At 44.5% G+C, this 20,215-nt stretch overlaps 1 protein-coding gene and 1 long non-coding RNA gene across 2 annotated transcripts; one reads left to right on the forward strand and one right to left on the reverse strand.

The window, feature by feature from the left end:
* Window positions 1-14: 14 nt before the first annotated feature.
* On the forward strand, window positions 15-5,793 carry LOC310769175. The gene is made up of 4 exons (XR_014551486.1): window positions 15-170; window positions 3,409-3,633; window positions 4,546-4,581; window positions 5,660-5,793. It is a non-coding gene; the product is annotated as an uncharacterized lncRNA (long non-coding RNA).
* Window positions 4,504-20,180, reverse strand: LOC310768943 (phospholipase A2 inhibitor and Ly6/PLAUR domain-containing protein-like). Its single transcript, XM_083627901.1, has 6 exons — window positions 19,940-20,180; window positions 18,602-18,664; window positions 17,607-17,723; window positions 9,819-9,971; window positions 8,477-8,626; window positions 4,504-6,172 (listed from the first exon to the last, which is right to left on the reverse strand). Exons 1-6 carry the CDS (start codon window positions 19,995-19,997, stop codon window positions 5,901-5,903), a joined length of 813 nt encoding a protein of 270 aa, XP_083484027.1. The 5' UTR covers window positions 19,998-20,180; the 3' UTR covers window positions 4,504-5,900.
* Between the last annotated feature and the right edge of the window lie 35 nt (window positions 20,181-20,215).

Here is a 20,215-nt window from a genome sequence, read left to right on the forward strand (position 1 = left end):
CAGCCAACTTTTATGGGACTGTGACTTGTGACTTCATTTTTGTCACTTGTTTTTGTGACTGTGTGGAACCCTGTTCAGCTACAGATTGATTGATTGATTGATTGATTGATTGTGTGACTGCAGAAATGGATAAAAGTCCCTCATCCAAATAATGACTATCATCAGTGCAGGTAAGAAAAAATATTAATTTTAATTTTTATCATCTACAATACTGTCTTATTTATTTTATAGTACAGTACATTGATTATTGCTTTCATTTTATGGATCAATAGTCTTCTTAGATAGGAAAATTCATGTTAAATTGCTGTGTTAGGGGTTGTTTTTAAAAGTCTGGAACTGATTAATCCATTTTGCATTACTTTCTATGGGAAAGCATGCCTTGGTTTTAGAATGCTTTGGTTTTGGAACAGATTTCCGGAACAGATTAAGTTTGGGAAACAAGGTACCACTGTATTTGAGCTGAATCTTCCACCATTCCGTTTATTGCATGTCCTCAAATTCAAGTTATATTCAAATTACAAGAGAGGGAGAAAGTAAGTAAGTAAGTAAGTAAGTAAGTAAATAAATAAATAACCAACCAACCAACCAGAAGGCCCTCAGAGCTGGACCTCAGTGTCCGGGCTGAATGATGGGGGTGGAGACGTTCCTTCAGGTATACTGGGCCGAGGCCATTTAGGGCTTTAAAGGCCAGCACCAACACTTTGAATTGTACTTGGAAACGAACTGGGAGCCAATGTAGGTCTTCCAGGACTGGTGTTATATGGTCTCGGTGGCCACTCCCAGTCACCAGTCTAGCTCCCGCATTGTGGATTAATTGCAGTTTCCGGGTCACCTTCAAAGGTGGCCCCACATAGAGCGCATTGCAGTAGTCCAAGCGGGAGATAACCAGAGCATGCACCACTCTGGTGAGACAATGCGTGGGCAGGTAGGGTCTCAGCCTGTGTACCAGATGGAGCTGGGAGACAGCTGCCCTGGACACAGAATTCACCTGCACCTCCATGGACAACTGTGAGTCCAAAATGACTCCCAGGCTGCGCACCTGGTCCTTCAGGGGCACAGTTACCCCATTCAGGACCAGGGAGTCCCCCTCACCTACCTACCTCCTGTCTCCCCAAAACAGTACTTCTGTCTTGTCGGGATTCTGTTAGCCACCATCCATCCCCCAACCACCTCCAGACACTCACACAGGACATTCTCCGCTATTCACCACCCACTCTCTCCATGCCATGGATAAGAGAGGGAGAGGAAGGAGCAGGGTGGGGCACCAGCTTAGTCTGCTTGATGGGAGACAAGCTCAGCCACAGTGCCTCGGGGGAACAAAGGGTGTGGTAACCTGGGGAGCATAAAAAAGCTTGAGATGGAGAACATGAAGGATGCGGCCTTGTAACACTGTTCAACAACAAGGAGAACCAGCACACATTTCTCCCCATTTTTCCATGGAGAAACAGGGAACATGTTGGAATACCTAGGGCCCTAAATAAGGATCCACCACCCAGTGTTGGGACACTTGGCCCTCATTCCCTGCCAGAAAGACCATCTCCAGGCTCTCCCTCTAAGCCCCATGGGGGGGCAGACAGCAGTGGCATAGCGTGGGTTGCCAGCAGCCAGGGCCATACGGAGAGGGAGTGGGAGGAAAGGAAATGGACAGAGTACACATGGACATTCAACTGCCTAATGGTCTCTGCGTCACCCAGCAGCTGCAGAGATGAGAGAAAAAGAGTTGTTCTGTTGTCTGAAGAGGTCAATTCCTGGTTCACATGGAGAAGTCATTTTCAACAGAGGCCAGCAATGGAAGCACACACATCTGTATTGAGGCTGCAGTGGTTTGTGAAATTTTGCACCCCTAACCATTTTGCTCCTGGGGCAACCATCCCTGTGCCCCTCCCATATACTATGCCACAGCCAGGGCCAGGAAAAAAAGGTTTAACAAAGGAATGGTTCCAAGCATTTCTCCGCAAAGTTAAGGCCAAACAAGTACAAGCCGAATGCAATCCTACTTGTCCTATCTGGAGATATAACATTGATGCCTTACAGCAGGCTTCCTCAACCTCGGCCCTCCAGATGTTTTTGGCCTACAACTCCCATGATCCCTAGCTAGCAGGACCAGTGGTCAGGGCTGATGGGAATTGATTGTAGTCTCAAAACATCTGGAGGGCCGAGGTTGAGGAAGCCTGCCTTACAGCATGTCTGATTTGCCTAATCTTGGGGTAGTAGAACCAAACTCATGAGAATAACAGATTATGTTTTATACTTTGTGCATACCAGTTATCAAAGTCACCAGGCTACCTCAGAGCTTCATCTCTTCAAATGACACAGATCACCCATGCAAATGTTCTGCAGCCTCTTTAATCCAGCCCTGGCAAATGGGACTAATTTGGAGAGGGAAACATCTGTTGAAGTGGCTGGAAACCTCTACCTTCCTCATTTTAGTATGCTGTTACCCCAAAATATAGAAACTGTTATAAGACAGATCTGCTCCTTTCCCCTTATGGGGCACCCAAGAGCCCGTATAGAGTCCTTATGTAGGTTCTCTATCAGTAGGAGAAAATAGCAGAGGCCAACCAGAGAACACTGAGAAGCAAAACAACTAGTAAGCAGGATCTTTATTAAACTGTTGCAACAGGGTGCTCACCCCCCCCCCAAGCAGGAGGGAGGAGGAACCCAGAACAATGGTGTGCAAGCCCTTATATAGACTTTTGAAATTGCCACCCTGTAGCTCAAGACCCCCCCCCCCCTCAATACATCATACATACATCACAGAAGGGATGGTCTACAGCAGAATCCTTTCTGGAAGGAAACCTGTTAGTGGGTTTACCTGGACAGCCTGGGCATTCTTTTGTGATGATAAATACTTAATTTCTGAGTCCAGGTCACAGGCTCACCCTATTCATACCCAAATGTGCCCTTAAGGCAGGATTTGTGAGCACAGGGACAATGGGGAGGCTTTTCCCATTTCCATCCAAACAGAAGAAGAAGAAGAAGAAGAAGAAGAAGAAGAAGAAGAAGAAGAAGAAGAAGAAGAAGAAGAAAGGGAGGAGGAGTTTGGATTTGATATCCCATTTTATCACTACGCTAAGGAGTCTCAAAGCGGCCAACTATCTCCGTTCCCTTCCTCCCCCACAACAAACACTCTGTGAGGTGAGTGAGGCTGAGATACTTCAGAGAAATGTGACTAGCCCAAGGTCACCCAGCAGCTGCATGTGGAGGAGTGAGGAAGTGAACCCGGTTCACCAGATTACGAGTCTACTGCTCTTAACCACTACACCACACTGCAGAGGAACATCTGAGGTCACTGAAAGAGTCAAAATGGCTTTAGGACTGTTTTCCTGTACTGTTTCAGACATGTGGTTTATATATTTGTGTATGTGTTTGCCTGGTGCATTTATGAACATTTGTTTTATGTCTTAGATCTTATAATCTCATAACAGAAACTAACAGAAAGTGCATCCAAGTCGCAATGGAGACAGAAAAATGCTGGTTGCCGATAGAAGCTAATCTTCTTGCCACACACAACTTTGGATCCTTGGCCCAATGTCAAGCTGCTGATTCATCCTGTTCCCCTGCTCCCATTTTGCTCTGCAGTTTGAGAACAAATTTGAAAGTCTCCCACTTTGCTGCTGGCTGGAGTTAACGGTGAGAAGTCATGGAAGTAGATGCTGCAACCAGTACTGAAAGAGTTTTGCTTGGGGAGGTCGCTGCACTACATGCCAATTTATTTTGTTATAAAATCTTGTGTTTCTGGCCTATGTTCCAGAAGACCCATGGCACTAAGTGGGAAGGAAGCTATGCATTATTTGCCCAAGCAACAACTGCCTCTACCCCTCCCTTTCTCAGATATCTTTAAAGGGAGATGGAGTATTATTTTATCCAGAGTTCTGGAGGGGAGAAGTTGCGTTTAGGTGGTATCTGTGTGAGCCAGGAAGGAATGCAGGGCCTCAGATGGGAAATCAAGGAGAGACGCCTTCTAAATTTAAACAGCCTGTTCCCAAAAGTAACTCTGGTTGTACAGATACATAAAGTCCAGTGGCTGACAGATGAAAAACAGGCACACTGCTGTAACACTCCCATCTACGAAACATGAGCCCCACGTTACTGGGGATGAACTCCTTCAGTGTTTACATCTTCATTTACTGTAATACAGCTGCTTCTTCACTCTCATCCAACCCACACACCCTCCCAGCAATGGGGCGGGGGGAGAATGAGATTATGTATGTTGTTTGTTATCGTTAAAAATCTATTTGGCCCAGAGAAGGGGAAGTGGTGTGTGTGTGTGTGTGTGAGTGTGTGTGAAATCAACGTCAGATAAAATGTTTCCACAAACCAAAGTAGACCTCAGAAACTGAGAAACTAGCAAGCTGTGTGCATTCCATGGCGCCTTAGGGTAGTGATGTGTGAACATGTCTTAATCCGTTCTGCCATTCATTTTCATCCTGTGTTTTTTTCATTCTCCTGCAATTGGTCTGTTTTGCACGAGAGTTTCTTCCATTCACTGACACAGAAATATACCTTCTTCTCCACCTTTTTTTTATTTTGCAAATATTGCAGGTACACGATAGACCTTCATATCTCAGTCATCAACAGGTACTGTTACAAATCTATCGCCTTCTTAGCATGTTCCCTTTCAAACATAATTAATTTCCAGAGTGGCAGCCCTTTTAAGTCTTTTGCAGAGAAACAACACAGATTCTTCTGGCACCTAAAATACAAAGTGAAACGGCTAATGGCCCATCACAAAGCCATTAGCATCTGCCATCCTAATCACATCTACTCAGAATTAAATCCCATGGAATTGAATTGAGTTGACACCCAGGAAAGTGGAGTTAGAACTGCAGCCTTGCTTACATGATTTCATTGTTCAGTCTAAACTAGGCATGTCCAAAGTTCATTTTGGGGGCAAAATACGGCCCGCCGGTCGGTTTAATCCAGCCCCTGTGGCAGTTTATTTCCTGGGGTAAAATCCTAAAAAAAAAACCTCAACAACTTCAACCCTTAAAAAAGATTAACAACTTTGGTTGGCCCGTTGGTCGGCCCTCACGGCCCTTCACTTCATCAATTCTGGCCCTCTTTGAAAAAAGTTTGGGTACCACTGGCTAAAGGCTGTGCTATTTCTCTAGAAAAAGAGGTGCTGGAGCTCACCATGAACTTCTCCCTTGTTCTCTGAGAATGGCAATAGACTCCGAGAGGTGGGCTCTGGCTGAAAAAAAGCATTCGTAAAGAATAGTTGACATTTCGTTCATGCCCTGGATTGTAGGCATATTAAATATGTTACAAGCACTCTAATGTGACTTATTTAAGTCATTTTTGTAATACAGTGGTACCTCAGGTTACGAACTTAATTCGTTCCGGAGGTCCGTTCTTAACCCGAAACCATTCTTAACCTGAGGCATGCTTTCACTAATGTGGCCTCTTGCTGCTGCCGTGCCACTGGCATGCAATTTCCGTTCTCATCCTGGGGCAAATTTCACAACCCAGAGCAACTACTTCCTGGCTAGCAGAGTTTGTAACCCGAAGCGTTTGTAACCCGAGATACTTCATAAATGTGTATTTTATGCATGAAATAGCCATGTTTGCCTCTGCTGAAACATAACGCTTGAATGAACTTATACTTTAAATATTTGTAGTAAATATGACTTTATGTTTGACACCTTGAAACCCTCAGGTTGTTACTGAAGAGGAGCATAGGCAAAGTCAACAGGTTACTCCATACTCTCCAACATTTATCCAATGAAAACAATCCTAAGGAAAACCGGGATATTGAAAAGCAGGATAGCTTCTGTAAATGCAGGACTGTCCCTGGAAAACAGGGACACTTGGAGGGTCTGCATGTTTGTGTGTATGTTGTGTACAGCCCTATTATGTTATATACGCTATGGCAGACTTGTCATTGCAGAGGAGAGAGATCAAGTGAAGCACTTTATCAGCCAGGATGAGAGACTGGGCGGAACGCAGACGGAGGACACTGGAAGCAGCAGTGTGCAGAGGAAAAGGGTCCCCAGCCAGGAGTGTTGGTGGTGAAGACAGGCAGCATTCTTCGCAGAAGGGGCTGCGTAGCATTCCCTGACTATGGACAGTGTGTAAGTGTAAACACCAGCAAAAACAGCCATCCCCTTGCTATGCTCGCAGACGCTGGGCACAGCACAACCTCTGGCTGCAAACCTTTCATTCGCAGCAACTGCAAAGCAAAAAGAGAGAGGCAGGGTCATGTCTCATGGATCCTTCTTTTGCTTTTGTTTTTTTTAATCTCTGGACACGGCGTTCTGCTCTGAGCTCTGTTAAGCTCCGGTCAGTGTCATTGCCTTGGTGTAAGCCGAAACCTTCGGTAGAATTAAATCTGATCTACTCTGCTGTAAAGCCAATGAATTTTCTTTGGGCCCTTTCTGGTTCTCTTGAACTCCCTGGACTTCTAGGCCCCATCTGGGCTATCCATTTCAAGCAGTATCGAGTCGCTTTAAACACCCACAGATTCCTCTAAAGAATCCTGGGAACTGTCATTTGTTAAGGGTGCTGAAAGGAGACTCGTGTCCCCCTACAATTCCCAGAATAGTTTAACAATCCATCCCTCTTTTCAGGAAACTCTGGGAACTGTATCTGGGAAGTAGAGGGAATAAGGAGTTTGCTAAGAACTCTCAGCACCCTTAACAAACTACAGTTTCCAGGATTCTTTGGAAGAAGCCAGGACTGTTTATAGTGGCAAAAGATAGACATAATATATTACAATGACAGGAAGAAACATTATGGACAGAAGAACTCCCACACACAGGAAGAATAAGGAGAGAGTTTGAATGCTTCTCCTGTAGCTTTATAAATCATTTAATGTGTCAGTACAAATGGAAGTCGTTAAAATTGCAGTTGCTGTATAAGGGATTGTTATTTTGACTGGAGCGTAACTGAAATTTATAAGATTTTGGAACGCGTAAAGAAAGTAAATCATCCAACCATCAATTCTAGCTCGTGGGGTGGGGGTGGGGGCACCCAAATTGTACAATTTGTCATCTGAATGATTGGTATTACTACTTGTATTATAATTTGGCATTATTATAATGAGGCTGTTATTGTAATTGAAAACTAATAAAAATTATTATCAAAAAAGAGTACTGTTTATAGTGGTATGATACTGCTTTAGCCCTGCTGCTGAACAGAGTTTTTGGGAAAAGGAGTAAGTTACAGCAGTGGGATTTACCCCCGTTTAAATTGCATTAGCTTCTTAGAGTTTATGTTGGTCTCTGTACCACAAACTCACTGATGGCACCTCTCTTGATTCATCCTCATGTGGAAAAGAAACCCATCACCATCCCAGCTGGGTCGTTCTGGCCAGTTTGGTGTACTGTAGTTCTTAAAGTGTGGGACTAGGAGCTAGGAGATCGTGGTACAAATCCCCTCTCAGCCGTGAAACTTATTTGGTGACCTTCGGCTAGTCATCTGCCTGTCGGTCTAACCTGCCTCACAAGGTTGTTGTGAGAAGGAAATGGGGAGGAGGGAAACTCTGAATGGAGCTCTTTGAAAAAAATGTGGGGGTATAAATGCTTTTTAGCATCCTAAAAAGCAGAGACATCACCTTGCCAACAAAGGTCCATATAGTTAAAGCTATGGTTTTCCCAGTAGTGATGTATGGAAGTGAGAGCTGGACCATAAAGAAGGCTGATCGCCAAAAAATTGGTGCTTTTGAATTATGGTGCTGGAGGAGACTCTTGAGAGTCCCATGGACTGAAAGAAGATCAAACCTATCCATTCTGAAGGAAATCAGCCCTGAGTGCTCACTGGAAGGACAGATCCTGAAGCTGAGGCTCCAATACTTTGGCCACCTCATGAGAAGAGAAGACTCCCTGGAAAAGACCCTGATGTTGGGAAAGATGGAGGGCACAAGGAGAAGGGAACGACAGAGGACGAGATGGTTGGACAGTGTTCTCGAAGCCACAAACATGAGTCTGACCAAACTGCGGGAGGCAGTGGAAGACAGGAGGGCCTGGCATGCTCTGGTCCATGGGGTCACGAAGAGTCAGACACGACTAAACAACTAAACAACAACAACAACAAATGCAATAAAAAATAAGCATTTAAAGCAGTATCCCGCCACCTTAAAGAGTTGCGGCTTCCCCAAAGCACAGAACTACGATTTGCAAAAATCCCACAAAAGAGAAGTCGACTATTAAATCATTATGAGAACTGTAGCTCTGTGAGGAAAATAGCGGTCTCCTAGCAACGCTTGGCAACCTTAACAAACTACAGCTCCCAGGATTCTTTGGGGGAAGCCAGGGCTGTTTAAAGCGGCATGATACTGCCTTAAACATATAGTGCAAATGGAGCTGTGTACTAGATTCTTAATTTCAGAGTTCTGGGTTCAAGCCCCACATTGGGCAAAAGATTCCTGCCTTCCTGGGGGGGGGGGATTAGACTTGATGATCCTGTGGTGTCTTCTAACTGATTCATGTCAGTTGAATTCAGCTCTCTTCCTCAGTTTTGTTCCCTGCTGACTTACCTTCTACTGATTCCAGAATGCCTGTAATGTGAACACAATGGTCCTCTGTTCCAGTACAATCCATGGACCCTTCAGCTTCACACGAATGCGAATCCTTCGCATAGCAAGCTGGGCAGGTGAAGCCGTTCCTTGTAGTATTGACTGGGGGTACTGGGAGGAAGGAAAGGGAATACAATCACAAGAGTCAGAATGCAACAGAACGAACCCAATAAAGGATGGATCAATGAACCACCCAAAGCCCACACTATTCAATGCCTTTCCTCCCAGGCTTCAGCAGGTAGAAACACATCTGTAGCAAGATCCACTGGGATGAGCAGGGCTAGGATCCAGCAGATCTCTGCCTGAGCTGGCAGTTTCCTGGCACAGCCAGGCGGCGCTAGCTTAGCTCCCTCATCTTCACCTCAGCCAGAGATATGACAGCATTTCTCTCCCATCCTGGCTCAACCAGAGTCAGTTGGGTGAGCTGAGCTGGGTGAAGGCTGGACCAAAGAGGGGAGAGTTAAGCTGGATCCTAAGCCCAATCAGCTTGGTCATGTGACCTGGCAACATGGCATAAATTAAGCAGAAAAAAGGGTGCTCAAACCCTATTTTACAGGTTTGTTTTCCCCACTGCCAGGCTTAGGTCATCTCAGCCAACCATAGCATCTGAATCAAATTTGTATTTTGTGTGCTTTCTGCTGGCTTAATTTACACTGGACCCATTTAACACCCACTTCTTTGGTGTACAATTAGTCCTCTGCAGGAGGGGGAATTTGGTCTGTTTTTGTTTTATTTTGTATTCTTAGTTTCTAGTTTTCTGTTGTGAACCACCCTGGGGTCTTCAATTGAAGGGCAATACAGTCGTCCCTTGGAAGTTGAACAGAATCCGTTCTAGAAGTCCGTTCGACTTCCAAAACTTTCGGAAACCAAACCGCAGCTTCTGATTGGCTGCAGGAAGCTCCTGCAGTCAATTGGAAGCCGCAGAAGCCTGTCAGACGTTTGGCTTCCGAAAATCGTTCGAAAACCAGAATGCTCACTTCCGCACTTCCAGGTTTCGCTCGTTCGGGAGCCGATTTGTTCAGGAGCCAAGGTCTTTGACATCCAAGGTATGACTGTATACAAATTTAATAAATAATAATAAAACGATGATGATGATGGTGGTGAAGGAAGAGTTGCAGCATGACTATGGTACCCACGGTCGTTTATCCATTTTGCAAATATGCCTGGGGGCTTCAAAAAGGTTGCCAGCCCCCTGCTTTAAAATAAGCAAAAGAACTCTATGGAGTCCTTGTCATTTAGTACAGCGCCCCCTTCAGGCCTGGAGGTGCATCTTCAAAGCCAGGCAAGTACAGGAGATACGTACATTTAGCCAGTTGCTTCTGGCAGCTCTCTCTCTTACAGCACACGGCGCTTCTTCGCAGCATGATCCCAGGCCCAATGGTCATGGTCCGGACGCCAGCTTTGCAAGCTCTGTGCCCAGTGCAGGACTTCAAGGAACCTGTAAATGCCACAACGCCTAGGCAAAGAAAGAAAGAGTTTGAAAAGAGAAGGATACGCTGATAGGTCAGTGCAGGGCTGGGCAGAAGGTGAATCAGAATTAACTATGAGGTCTCCAGAGGTCCGTTCACACACTACACCGAACTGTCTCTGCGCATGTGTAAGTGTAGATGTTGATTTTTAATGTTTGACATTTTATTAAGTTTTCATATATGGCGGATAAATTACAATTTATTTATTTACGGCTATTAGCCCATAAAATATGTACAAACATAAAAACACAGGGACATAAAAACAGATATATCCGACAACAGGAGGTGAACACCACGATGCAAGGGTGGGTCATTGAGCAGAGCCAAGTGACAGCTTGGGGCCAGGAGAGCTCCAAGGGACGGATCACAGAAAAGGAAAACTGAAGATGAACTCCGACATGCACTCTCGTCATAACAGTTCGATTAGTTTTGATGTTGTTGTTGGTTTTTGGTGGTTTTTGAGTGTGAGATAACCGCATTCAGAAATCTCGCCACCTGCAGAGTTACAGAAGGATCTGTATCCTGCAAAAGCAGTGCGGCGTGTGACTCAACAGGCCTGCCAACCAAGCGCAGTAAAGCAGGACCCAGGAATTTAGCCCTGGCTACGCTATGTAGGGGACAGTTGAACATTATATGTGAAAGAGATTCAACAGTTTCCCCGTCACACACACATAGCGGAGACACCAAACCCTTGGAAAATCTGTGGTTCAGCAGGTTCGATGGAAAGACATTGAACCTTGCACGAATAAATGCACGTCGGTGTGGTACTGATGAAAGAGATGACATGTATGATGGAAGGCCAAGTGGTGGGGTTATTCCGTGATACCTGGGGGAGCAGACACCCCCACCCCTGGCGAGGTTGTGTTGATTTTCAATGTCCGCTAATCTTTGCTCAATAAGGCTTTTGGCTGAGCGTAAGTTCATCTTTAAGGAGTCCGCTGGGGAAATTCTGATGCTCAGAAGTTTGGCATGGATTTTCCCTACCCACGGATTGACAAAGACGTCCCGCCAGAGGCACTGAAAAAGGTAATGGTCGGGAAGCCTATGCCAGCTGGACAGCCAATAGCCAAAGACTCGCTTCCAGATGACAGTCTCCAATGATGCAATCCTTAACTCCAGACGTATGGCTGCGTTGCTCACACACATGGGGAGTTTCAGAAGGCGACGGAGAAACTGATTCTGCAATGTCCCCAGTGATGTTAAATTGGACCCTGGGGCCCAGAGCGGGGCAGCATAACAGAGGGTGGAAACCACTTTTGCGTGGTATACCTTCAATGCAGAAGGGATGTGAGAGGCTCCGTCGGCCACAAGAAATTGGAGTAGAGTATAAAGTATTGTTTTCCCTTTGTTTAGTAAATACTGTATCTGTGGCTTCCAGCTTAGATTGTAATGAAAAAAGACTCCCAGGTATTTAAATTTGAAAACCTGTTCTAATTGGACTCCATCTAACTTCCAGCTGTAAGTTTTCCGAGACCTGGTAAAGACCAGGACTTTAGATTTCCCATGATTAATTGTCAGATGGTTAAGTTTGCAATAAGCCGCAAAAATCTTTAGAGCTCTGCATAAACCAACTCTAGAGTAGGAAAGGATCGCTGCATCATCGGCATATAGGAGCAAAGGGCAGCGAAAATCAGCTAGGCGGGGGGCATGAATGTTGGCTTGAGACTCGTTCAGAAAGAGCTTCATATCGCTGATAAACAGGTTGAAGAGGAGTGGGGCCAAAATGCAGCCTTGGCGCACACCTCTATTTATTGGGACCTCGTTGGATAGGTTTCCCGCCGGTGTGAGTCTCACTCTAGCCGACGACCCATGGTGTAATTGGGTTATAAGCCATAACAGCCTTCTATCTATGCCCCATCTCTCTAATTTCTTCCATAGGCAATTTCTTGGGATACTGTCGAAGGCAGCCTTTAGGTCTATAAAAGCGACACATAGGCGCCCCCGACTCGGGGCAGAATATTTTCTGGCAAGATGATACATGATTACCATATGGTCAGAGGTCGGATAATTGTTCCTAAAGCCCGCTTGCTCATGGCCAATCAAATTTGAGTCGTTTGCCCAATGGGACAGCTTGGACAGCAAAAATTTAGCATAGATTTCCCCGATGATAGACAAAAGGCTGATGTTCCGATAGTTCTCCGGGTCAGCAGGGGGACCCTTTTTATGGACTGGCACGATCACGGCCTCCTTCCATGACCTAGGGATAAGCCCCGTAGAATTAATTGCATCAAAGACTTTGGCCAGAATTTCAGCCCACCACCTCGGTTGCGCAACAATAGCCTCAGCAGGGACTAGATCCGGCCCGGGGGCTTTGCCCGTTTTCAGATCTAATATCAAGTCCATTATCAGGTCTGGGTCAGTGGAGGGCCACAAAGGTAGATGGTCGGCTCGGAGTTCCGTGGATGAGTTGGATTCCTCTGCCAAGGAGAAATATTTACTCAAGAATTGTTCCCATGTGGGCGCAGGGATAATCGTCAGTGGGTACTTCCTTCCTCTTTTGTTTATCAGAGCCCAAAATTCCTGTGGTCTGCGGGATCTCGAGGCCGCAATCAAGGCTCGCCAACGTTTTTGATACCACTCGCGTTTGGCCAGCTTTAAAGTCTGTTTGTATGCTCTTTTGGCTTGTAAATAGGAAGATGGTAAAGCCTGAGCATTAGAGTTTTTGTATTCATTATAGATGGAACGAAGAAGGGATCTTGCTTGTTTGCAAGAGGTGTTAAACCAAGGGGCCCCAGCACTGCAATGCGCCACTTTCGCCTTTTGAGGAGGTGATGTAAAAAAAGTGGTAAGGTTTGTTATAAGAAGGTTAAAAAGTTTCAAAACCGAATTGGAATCTTGTAAATCAGTAGTTATTTGAGGTAAGTAGGCGTTGATTTCCCTATGGAAGAAAACCTGGTATTTTTGGGCCACAGCCTCCGACCATTTGATCCCTCTTATTTTGATCGATGATGAGGTTTCCAGAAGGACTGAGTGTTTATTGTCATTCTGGCACCGGAACAATGACAGAGTGGTCACTATTGGGAGGTGATCACTGAAATGTTGGTTTTCAACTTGGAAGGAAAGTACATTAACGGCCAGATTTGCGGAGATCAGGAGGTAATCGATAACACTGTTAGATGTTAGTCCCAGGTGAGTGAACTCCCCCGGTATATCGGGGGGGAAGGTGCCGTTCAAAAATACTAGATTCAGGCGAATGGCCATTTGGTAAAGGGTCACTCCTGCTTTGTTTACTCTGTTGTCCTTTGAAGTTCTAATTCTGGCATGTTCCAAGTCAAAATTGTCCAAACATGGGGAAGTCCACCATTTGGACTTGGTTAGTAAGTCCCAATTTGTGGCAATACGAGCATTAAAGTCTCCCCCAATTAAGGAGTACGAGTTAGGGCATTTAGTATGACATGACAGTAGGTGATTTTCAAATGATTCCCATCTCCAATCAAGATCAGGCGCTGAGCCTTCGGGGGGGAGATAAACATTAGTAATTAGTAATGAGGACTTCCCTTCTGTGATCAGTCCAGATAGAGCAAAAGGCGGGGAAGTCCGTACCAGAGTGAATTTGGCGTGAAGTTGGAGTGAAATCCCAATCAAAAGGCCCCCTTTGGGGCGACCACCTTTCAAAGAAGGGGAGGCCGGAAGTGTTAGAAGATCAAAGCCGTCTATGGTAATCTCTTCCTCATCCCATGTTTCTTGGAACAGAATGATTTTAAATGAATTTATGTACTTCCTGAATTCGGGGTCTGATTTTTTGGTTCTCCAACCAGCAATGTTCCAGCTAAGTATTGATAATGTCAAGTCCTTGTGCTGTCCCGGTAATTGTCACTTTGAGTTGTTTAATGGGTTCTTGGAGGTAGAACGAGGACCCATAAGGAAATCGGTAATTTTAGTTTGTGCGGATAAGGTCTTCTTCTGTGTTAATTGTATCGATGATTTGGTAACATTAACAAGCAGGAAGGGCTTTGCCGGGAAGGAAGAATTAGGCAAAGTTGGTGAGGTCGGATGCTGTTCATTGAGGTGAGTAGTAACAAGTCTTTGATGGGCTACACTAGTAGATCCGTCAGAATTATCAGTCTTAGCCAGGGTAGCACTAAGAGGTGTTCCAGCCATCACTTGTAGTTGCTGCGCAGATGGAGAGGAATTATCACGCAGATGTGTTAAAGGACATGAACGTGAGGATGGTGCATGCATAGTCATTTCCTGGTGATCTTCAGGCAGGGTAGATTCTAGCTCAGGCATTGAGGCAAAGGAGTCATCAACTTCCATATTTTGATTGGGCATAAGGTCTAAGACGGGAGTATTGAGTTTATCGACTTCCTCCACGGTAGGATGGTGCTGTTGGTCAACAGGTGACTGCTGATTCAGATCAGTAGGGGGTAACAAGGTAACAGGTTGAGAAATTATCAGGGCATTTGATGGAGACGCCATGTGGGACGTGGAGCGCCTGCTCTCCTCTCTCATCGGTATAGAGGGGTCCCCTTGCGATAGAAGTCTTTGTTTGAGTAGATCCAATCTATCGAGAATAGCCTGCTGTTCTTCTGAAGGGAGTTTTCCATAAGAGGAGATAAGATTTCTCTCTTCAGGGATATTCCAATCTCCGCTTGCAATTGGATCATTCCTCAACGTAACTAGATGGGCACTTGGGGTCGCAGGTGGAACAGGGGATACCCGGCTAGGTGTTTTTCCCGTTATTATAGGAACAGAAGAAGGAAACGAGCGTTCATTGTCAGTTAAGATGTTGGCAAAAAGAGGTTTAACACTCGTGTCCTTAAAGACTCTTGTTGTTACAATCTCCCAGGGTGCCAGCCGATCTTTTTGTCTTGCAAGAAGATGTGGGATCCTTGCAGACTGGAAGGAGAGCATAAATTTCCTTGGCCAGGGCGTGGCATTTAGGGGTGCTACAGATATAAGATCTATCTGGAAAAAAGGAATATTTAACAAATCACGAAGGTACCCTTTAGCCATCCTCAGGTTATTCCACCTAAGACTGGGGGCGTCACGGGAAAAAATGGATAAACATATTTTGTTAGGTTGAAAAATCAAAGATTGCTTATTCCTTTGGAGCAGTGGCAGCCTGCATCTTAGGCCCTTAGGGAGAGATTTCTGATCAAGTTGTCTCTTTAAGGCACTTACAAGCTGCACAGGAGATTGATGCAAATTAGATAGCTCAGTTGACGAAGGTAGATGAGCCAGAAGGGCCCGTGAAAGTTTGTTCAATGACAAAGAAATCCCCTCCAATTCCTTGAAAATGAAGCTTAAAGTCCTGATTACCAGTTGTATTTGATCAGGTACTAAATCATGGGCAGTTTGCCCTAATGCTTCCCGTTTCAGTGACGGAGGGGTAATTAAGGTGTCAGGGAGGAGGGCTTCCCTATGGCTTCCATCCCCCGCTGAATCAGCTAGCTTTTCCAACTCTCCTTGATCATACAGAGGCCAGAAGCGGTTGTATGTTTCGACCGCAGAAACAATTACTTGCTCCGTTTTGCTGTTATTGTTAGTAGATGGTGGGGGAGATTCAAGCTTTGACTGCTTTGCTCTTGGAGGTGAACAACCTTTCTCAGCAGATCTTGGTCGCTTGCCATGACCCATTTGTCGCTGTCTCACTGACTACGGAGGTTCAAAGTAGAGGTAAACGGAGACAAAAGAGAACTTATCTTTTATGGCCGCAACTCCTCTGCTACTCCTCCTCCACTGCTCAGCATAACCCAATCTTCAAGGCGGCGTTACTAATCAGCAGAAGGTTTGAATATCCTTGTTGATACGTATTGGCCAACCATAGAAGTAAAACGATTAAAACTTCTAACAGAGATAAAATGATTTAAAAGTCAAATAAAAACAGCTAAAAAGACGGCTGTAAAAGGCTATAAAAGGCTATAAAAGGTTTGTAATCCGGAGGGTTCATGAAGGAGAAGTTGTTACAGCCGCCATCTTCGAGCTGATGATCGAGCTGGGCCGTTTTCATATATGCTGGAAGCTGCCCAGGGTAGCTGTGGAAACCCAGGCAGATGGGTGGAGTATAATAATAATAATAATAATAATAATAATAATAATAATAATAATTATTATTATTATTATTATTTATTACTTATACCCCGCCCATCTGTCTGGGTTTCCCCAGCCGCTCTGTGTGGCTCCCAACATAATATTAAAAAGACGATAAAACATCAAATGTTAAAAACTTCCCTAAAACGGGCTGCCTTCAGATGCTTTCTAAAAGTCAGGTAGTTGTTTATTTCCTTGACATCTGATGGGAAAAAGAGGGGGCAAATTGCTTTAGAAACATTATTTCCATATATGCCTAGAAATCTGTTGAATCCTAATGGTTTTATTATCAAAATAAAAATCAGACGGTATTACAGGCATACCTCATGTTACGTTTGCTTCATGTTACTTTTTTCAGGTTACGTCCCGCTGCGACCTGGAAGTACCGGAAAGGGTTACTTCTGGGTTTCGCCGCTCACGCATGTGCAGAAGCGCTAAATCACGCAGTGCACCTGTGCAGATACAGCACTTCAGGTTGTGGGCTTTTCACGTTGCAAACGGGCCTCCGGAACGGATCCCATTCGCAACCAGAGGTACCTCTGTTATGCTAAGAAGCAGTGACACCTGCTGGACAAATATCAGAAGATAGATTTGTATGGTTGAGTGCAGTAACAGTCTGGATTCTTCTTGGCAGTATGAGCTGCGGTTAATTAATTCAGGATTACTTGTTTTAGGGTCAAAAAGACTGAATGTAAATTAAGGAGTGAATATATGTTAATTTATGTTGAGGTATGTTAATTTGTTTAGCAAATTTCTACGCTGCTTTTCAGCAACAGAAAGTTCACATAGTCAAAGGTGGCTTACAAACCTGTTCTAATAATGCTGTTTAAAATCTGAGGACAGGTGGGCTTTCCTGGCCTTTCCACCCTTAAAGCAAAAGAAGAGACTCTCCCAGCTTATGCCTGACAGCTTACACAGTTTTGGACTGTCTTGGAGAGCAACCCCTCCCTGTCCTCTCCTCCTAAAAACCAAAATTAGGAATGGCTCAGAGAGTGTCCAGTCCAGGAGGACAGGGTATAATAAATATATCTCCTGTCCACTCTCACCAACCCTACTAGTTTGGAGAACAGGGTTATGAGTTTTGGAGGCAGTCAGAACAATAACATAAACAACCAGTTATGCATTGATACTAAACCCCCAGTGCTGGTCTTTTGTTCATACAATTGAAGAAAGCATCCCTATCTATCTGAAATCTTTAATGATGGTGACGACTGCTGCAAAAACAGTACGGTGTGAAAAACGGGGGTAAATCCATAAGCCCCACCTTTAAGGGAGCAGTTGCAGAAATATTTAGAAATGGCAGACCAACTGATTTAGCTGATAGGAGAAAGGCGACTTTTCAGCTCGATGAGTTGGTAGAAAGACAGGCTTGCTTCATCAATTGCTGGAATGAAAATTATGGAAAGTCTTGAAAGACTTTCTTTCTTTCTTTCTTTCTTTCTTTCTTTCTTTCTTTCTTTCTTTCTTTCTTTCTTGTAAATAACGGTTTATATACAGTTTGACATAGTGTTTATTGACTAACAATAAAAACAGATAGGCTATATAAGAGAAATCGATCAGCAACTGTGAGCCTCGTCTCCTTTGCCTACCCAGGGTGGTCTCCCCTAAAATGCTCGCGCAAGTGTCTTCCCCCAGAAAGCAAGGTTGCATCTTCCCATGGCAGATCTCCCCGCCTGCAATGCAGACTTCACAAGACATCAGACCTGCTGGAGACACAAATAAGGAGCAAATGCAGTTGGAGCTAACTTCATAGAACCACATTCACAGTCACATATTGCTTTTCAGCTGCTGAACACACCCTGCCATCCTACCTGAAGTGCCTCAAATTGCTACCTTATCCAAGAGGAAGCCTGTTTCTCTTATGGGAGCCTTGATGTCTCGCAGGGCTTTGACAAACCATTAAGTAAAATAAGCACGTGCTTTGGGCATCAAGGGAAGGGAGCACCACAGAAATTTTTCACTGCTGGATTTTTAGCATTAACGGTCACAAATTTCTCAGCTAAGAGTTCATTTTCTCGGTTGAATTATATTAAAAATCCCAACAGAACAACTATGCAACAAGGTAGGCTGGATGCCTTTTCTCTGCTAAGTACAGAAGCGGACATGTCAACGTAATATTAGTCTTGAGGATCTGGTCAAAGGCTTTGAAATTAGAAAAAGCAGGAGAATTATTTTTTCAAATATAACTAAAATAGAAGTATACAAAAATAAACATTATTTTCCACCTTACTGAAGGTTTTGTTTCATTTCAAATAATATTTTTTTTTGCTTATTATTGCTTATATTTTGAATTAGATATATTTGGGGGCACCAAAATCTTTCAGGGCCTCTCAAGGTTTTAATCTGGCCCCGATGTCTTGAGAATTAAGCGTTTAACTGCAAAGTATAGTTTCATCTGGACTCTTTCACCTCCAATCTTTATTCTCTCTTGGTTGCCCATTTTATTAGGTGCTTCCTGCGCTTCCCCCTTGTCTTATCTCAACATACGTTATTGTTTACTCATTGCTCTTGCCATGTCCATGATCCTTGCCTTTGCCTGCCTTTCAGAAGCTTGTAATTATTCATATCTTCTTTGTGTACTTACTGTGATGCCCGTGCCGTTTGTTATCTCCTTTATGTGTCCTTGTTTCTTCTAGGTGCTGTACACCTGTTAGAATAAGCACCTAATTTTAAAAGAGGAAATTAAAGCCTTTTTCTTTTCCTGACAGGGAGACAAAATCCCTGATGAAAGCTTCAGAGGTGGCTACTGAAGTAGAGACGTAGACCCACATTTTCCAAAGCAATTTGGGAACCGAAGCCATCCTTTGAAATTTGCACAGCTTCACAGTTTTCTAGCCACATGATGTGTACAGAATGCATATACTGGGATAAAGTACACATAAAAACACACACGTCAGTGGAAAAAAATATACAAAAACGCTTCATAAAGGGGGGAAATGACTTTGCAAAACTTTGTCTGTTAGGGGAAAGTGCATATAAGCACACATATAATGGGAGGGGTTCTCAGCAAAATGCTGGCGAATTTCCGTGGGGATTCAGGAAAAGAATTTGCAAACTGTTGTAGGAATGTGGAGAACCGAGCTTAAAATAGGAAAAATGAGAAGCTGAAATTGACAGGTCCGCCCATCCCTATCCTCAAGTCAAAGAAGCAGGGCTTTTTAAAAAACTGGTGGCAAATGGACAATACCCAAAGCTCCTTCAACCCAAAATTGTGCCCAAAATGGCCGCAATGCTCTTACAGGGAGAAATGGGATGCCTTGGTTTTTTTTCCAGGCCAATTGCAAAGAATGCCACCTGGTCCTTTGGTAGCAGAGCAGGTGAAAATTTTGAGAAGGGCATTGTTCAAGCTGCAGGCATGAAAACTGCCAAATTCCCCTCTTTCTCTGCCATTGTTAAAAGCACCAGAGCCTTCCACCCCTTCCCCTATGTCTGAGGCCTAGTTTTTGCTAAGGTGGTCACAATGTCTTGGCTGGGGATGTGTGCAAGCTTTGTTTGGGTTTGTATATTTGACCCACCTCATTTGCTCTTCCCAGACGAATGCACAAAGCAAAATCTACTACTCTCATGGTTGCACGTCTCAAAATTTTCTGACGCAGAAAACCAAAGGTCTGAATTGCTACAAACCAGCTTTCTCCAATAAAATATTTGAGGGGTCCACACACACACCCCCCCCAAAAAAAGTTGATGGGCATTGCCATTAAAATGGTGTGTGCATGCCGTATTTTGTGATGTGGGACAGGGCTCATCCAGGCCTCTCCCAATATTTTATTCAAGTTGGCACCTCTGTACAGAAACACTTTCTTGCTCCTTTCGCCACCTCCCCACCTCACTTCCAAAGCTCTTATCTTCCCACGCCACCTCCCAAATCTGCTTCTGTTTCAAATCTTTCTCAGCTGCAAAACAGATTTTGCATAGCGTTTACCTGCTGTCACCAGAGCAGAGAAGATGGAAAAGGCAAAGCAGGTGTGCATGGTGCTCATCCGTGCTCAGGCTGGGACTGAGAGCTTCATACAGCAGAAAGAACAAGTTTCTCTGCAGTGACAATTTATGGGTAGGGTGCAGATTACATTTCTGACGGGACCGTGTGTATTGCTTAAGGTGATCCTCACTGGCCCATCTCTGGTCCTAGCCAGAGCCAGCCATAAAATGAAGTGCAAACAATGAATCATGCAGGTTCCCTGGATGCCAGGGGTGATGC

The sequence above is a fragment of the Podarcis filfolensis genome, assembly GCF_964270895.1.
Source record: "Podarcis filfolensis genome assembly, chromosome: 8".
NCBI classification, from domain to species: Eukaryota; Metazoa; Chordata; class Lepidosauria; order Squamata; family Lacertidae; genus Podarcis; species Podarcis filfolensis.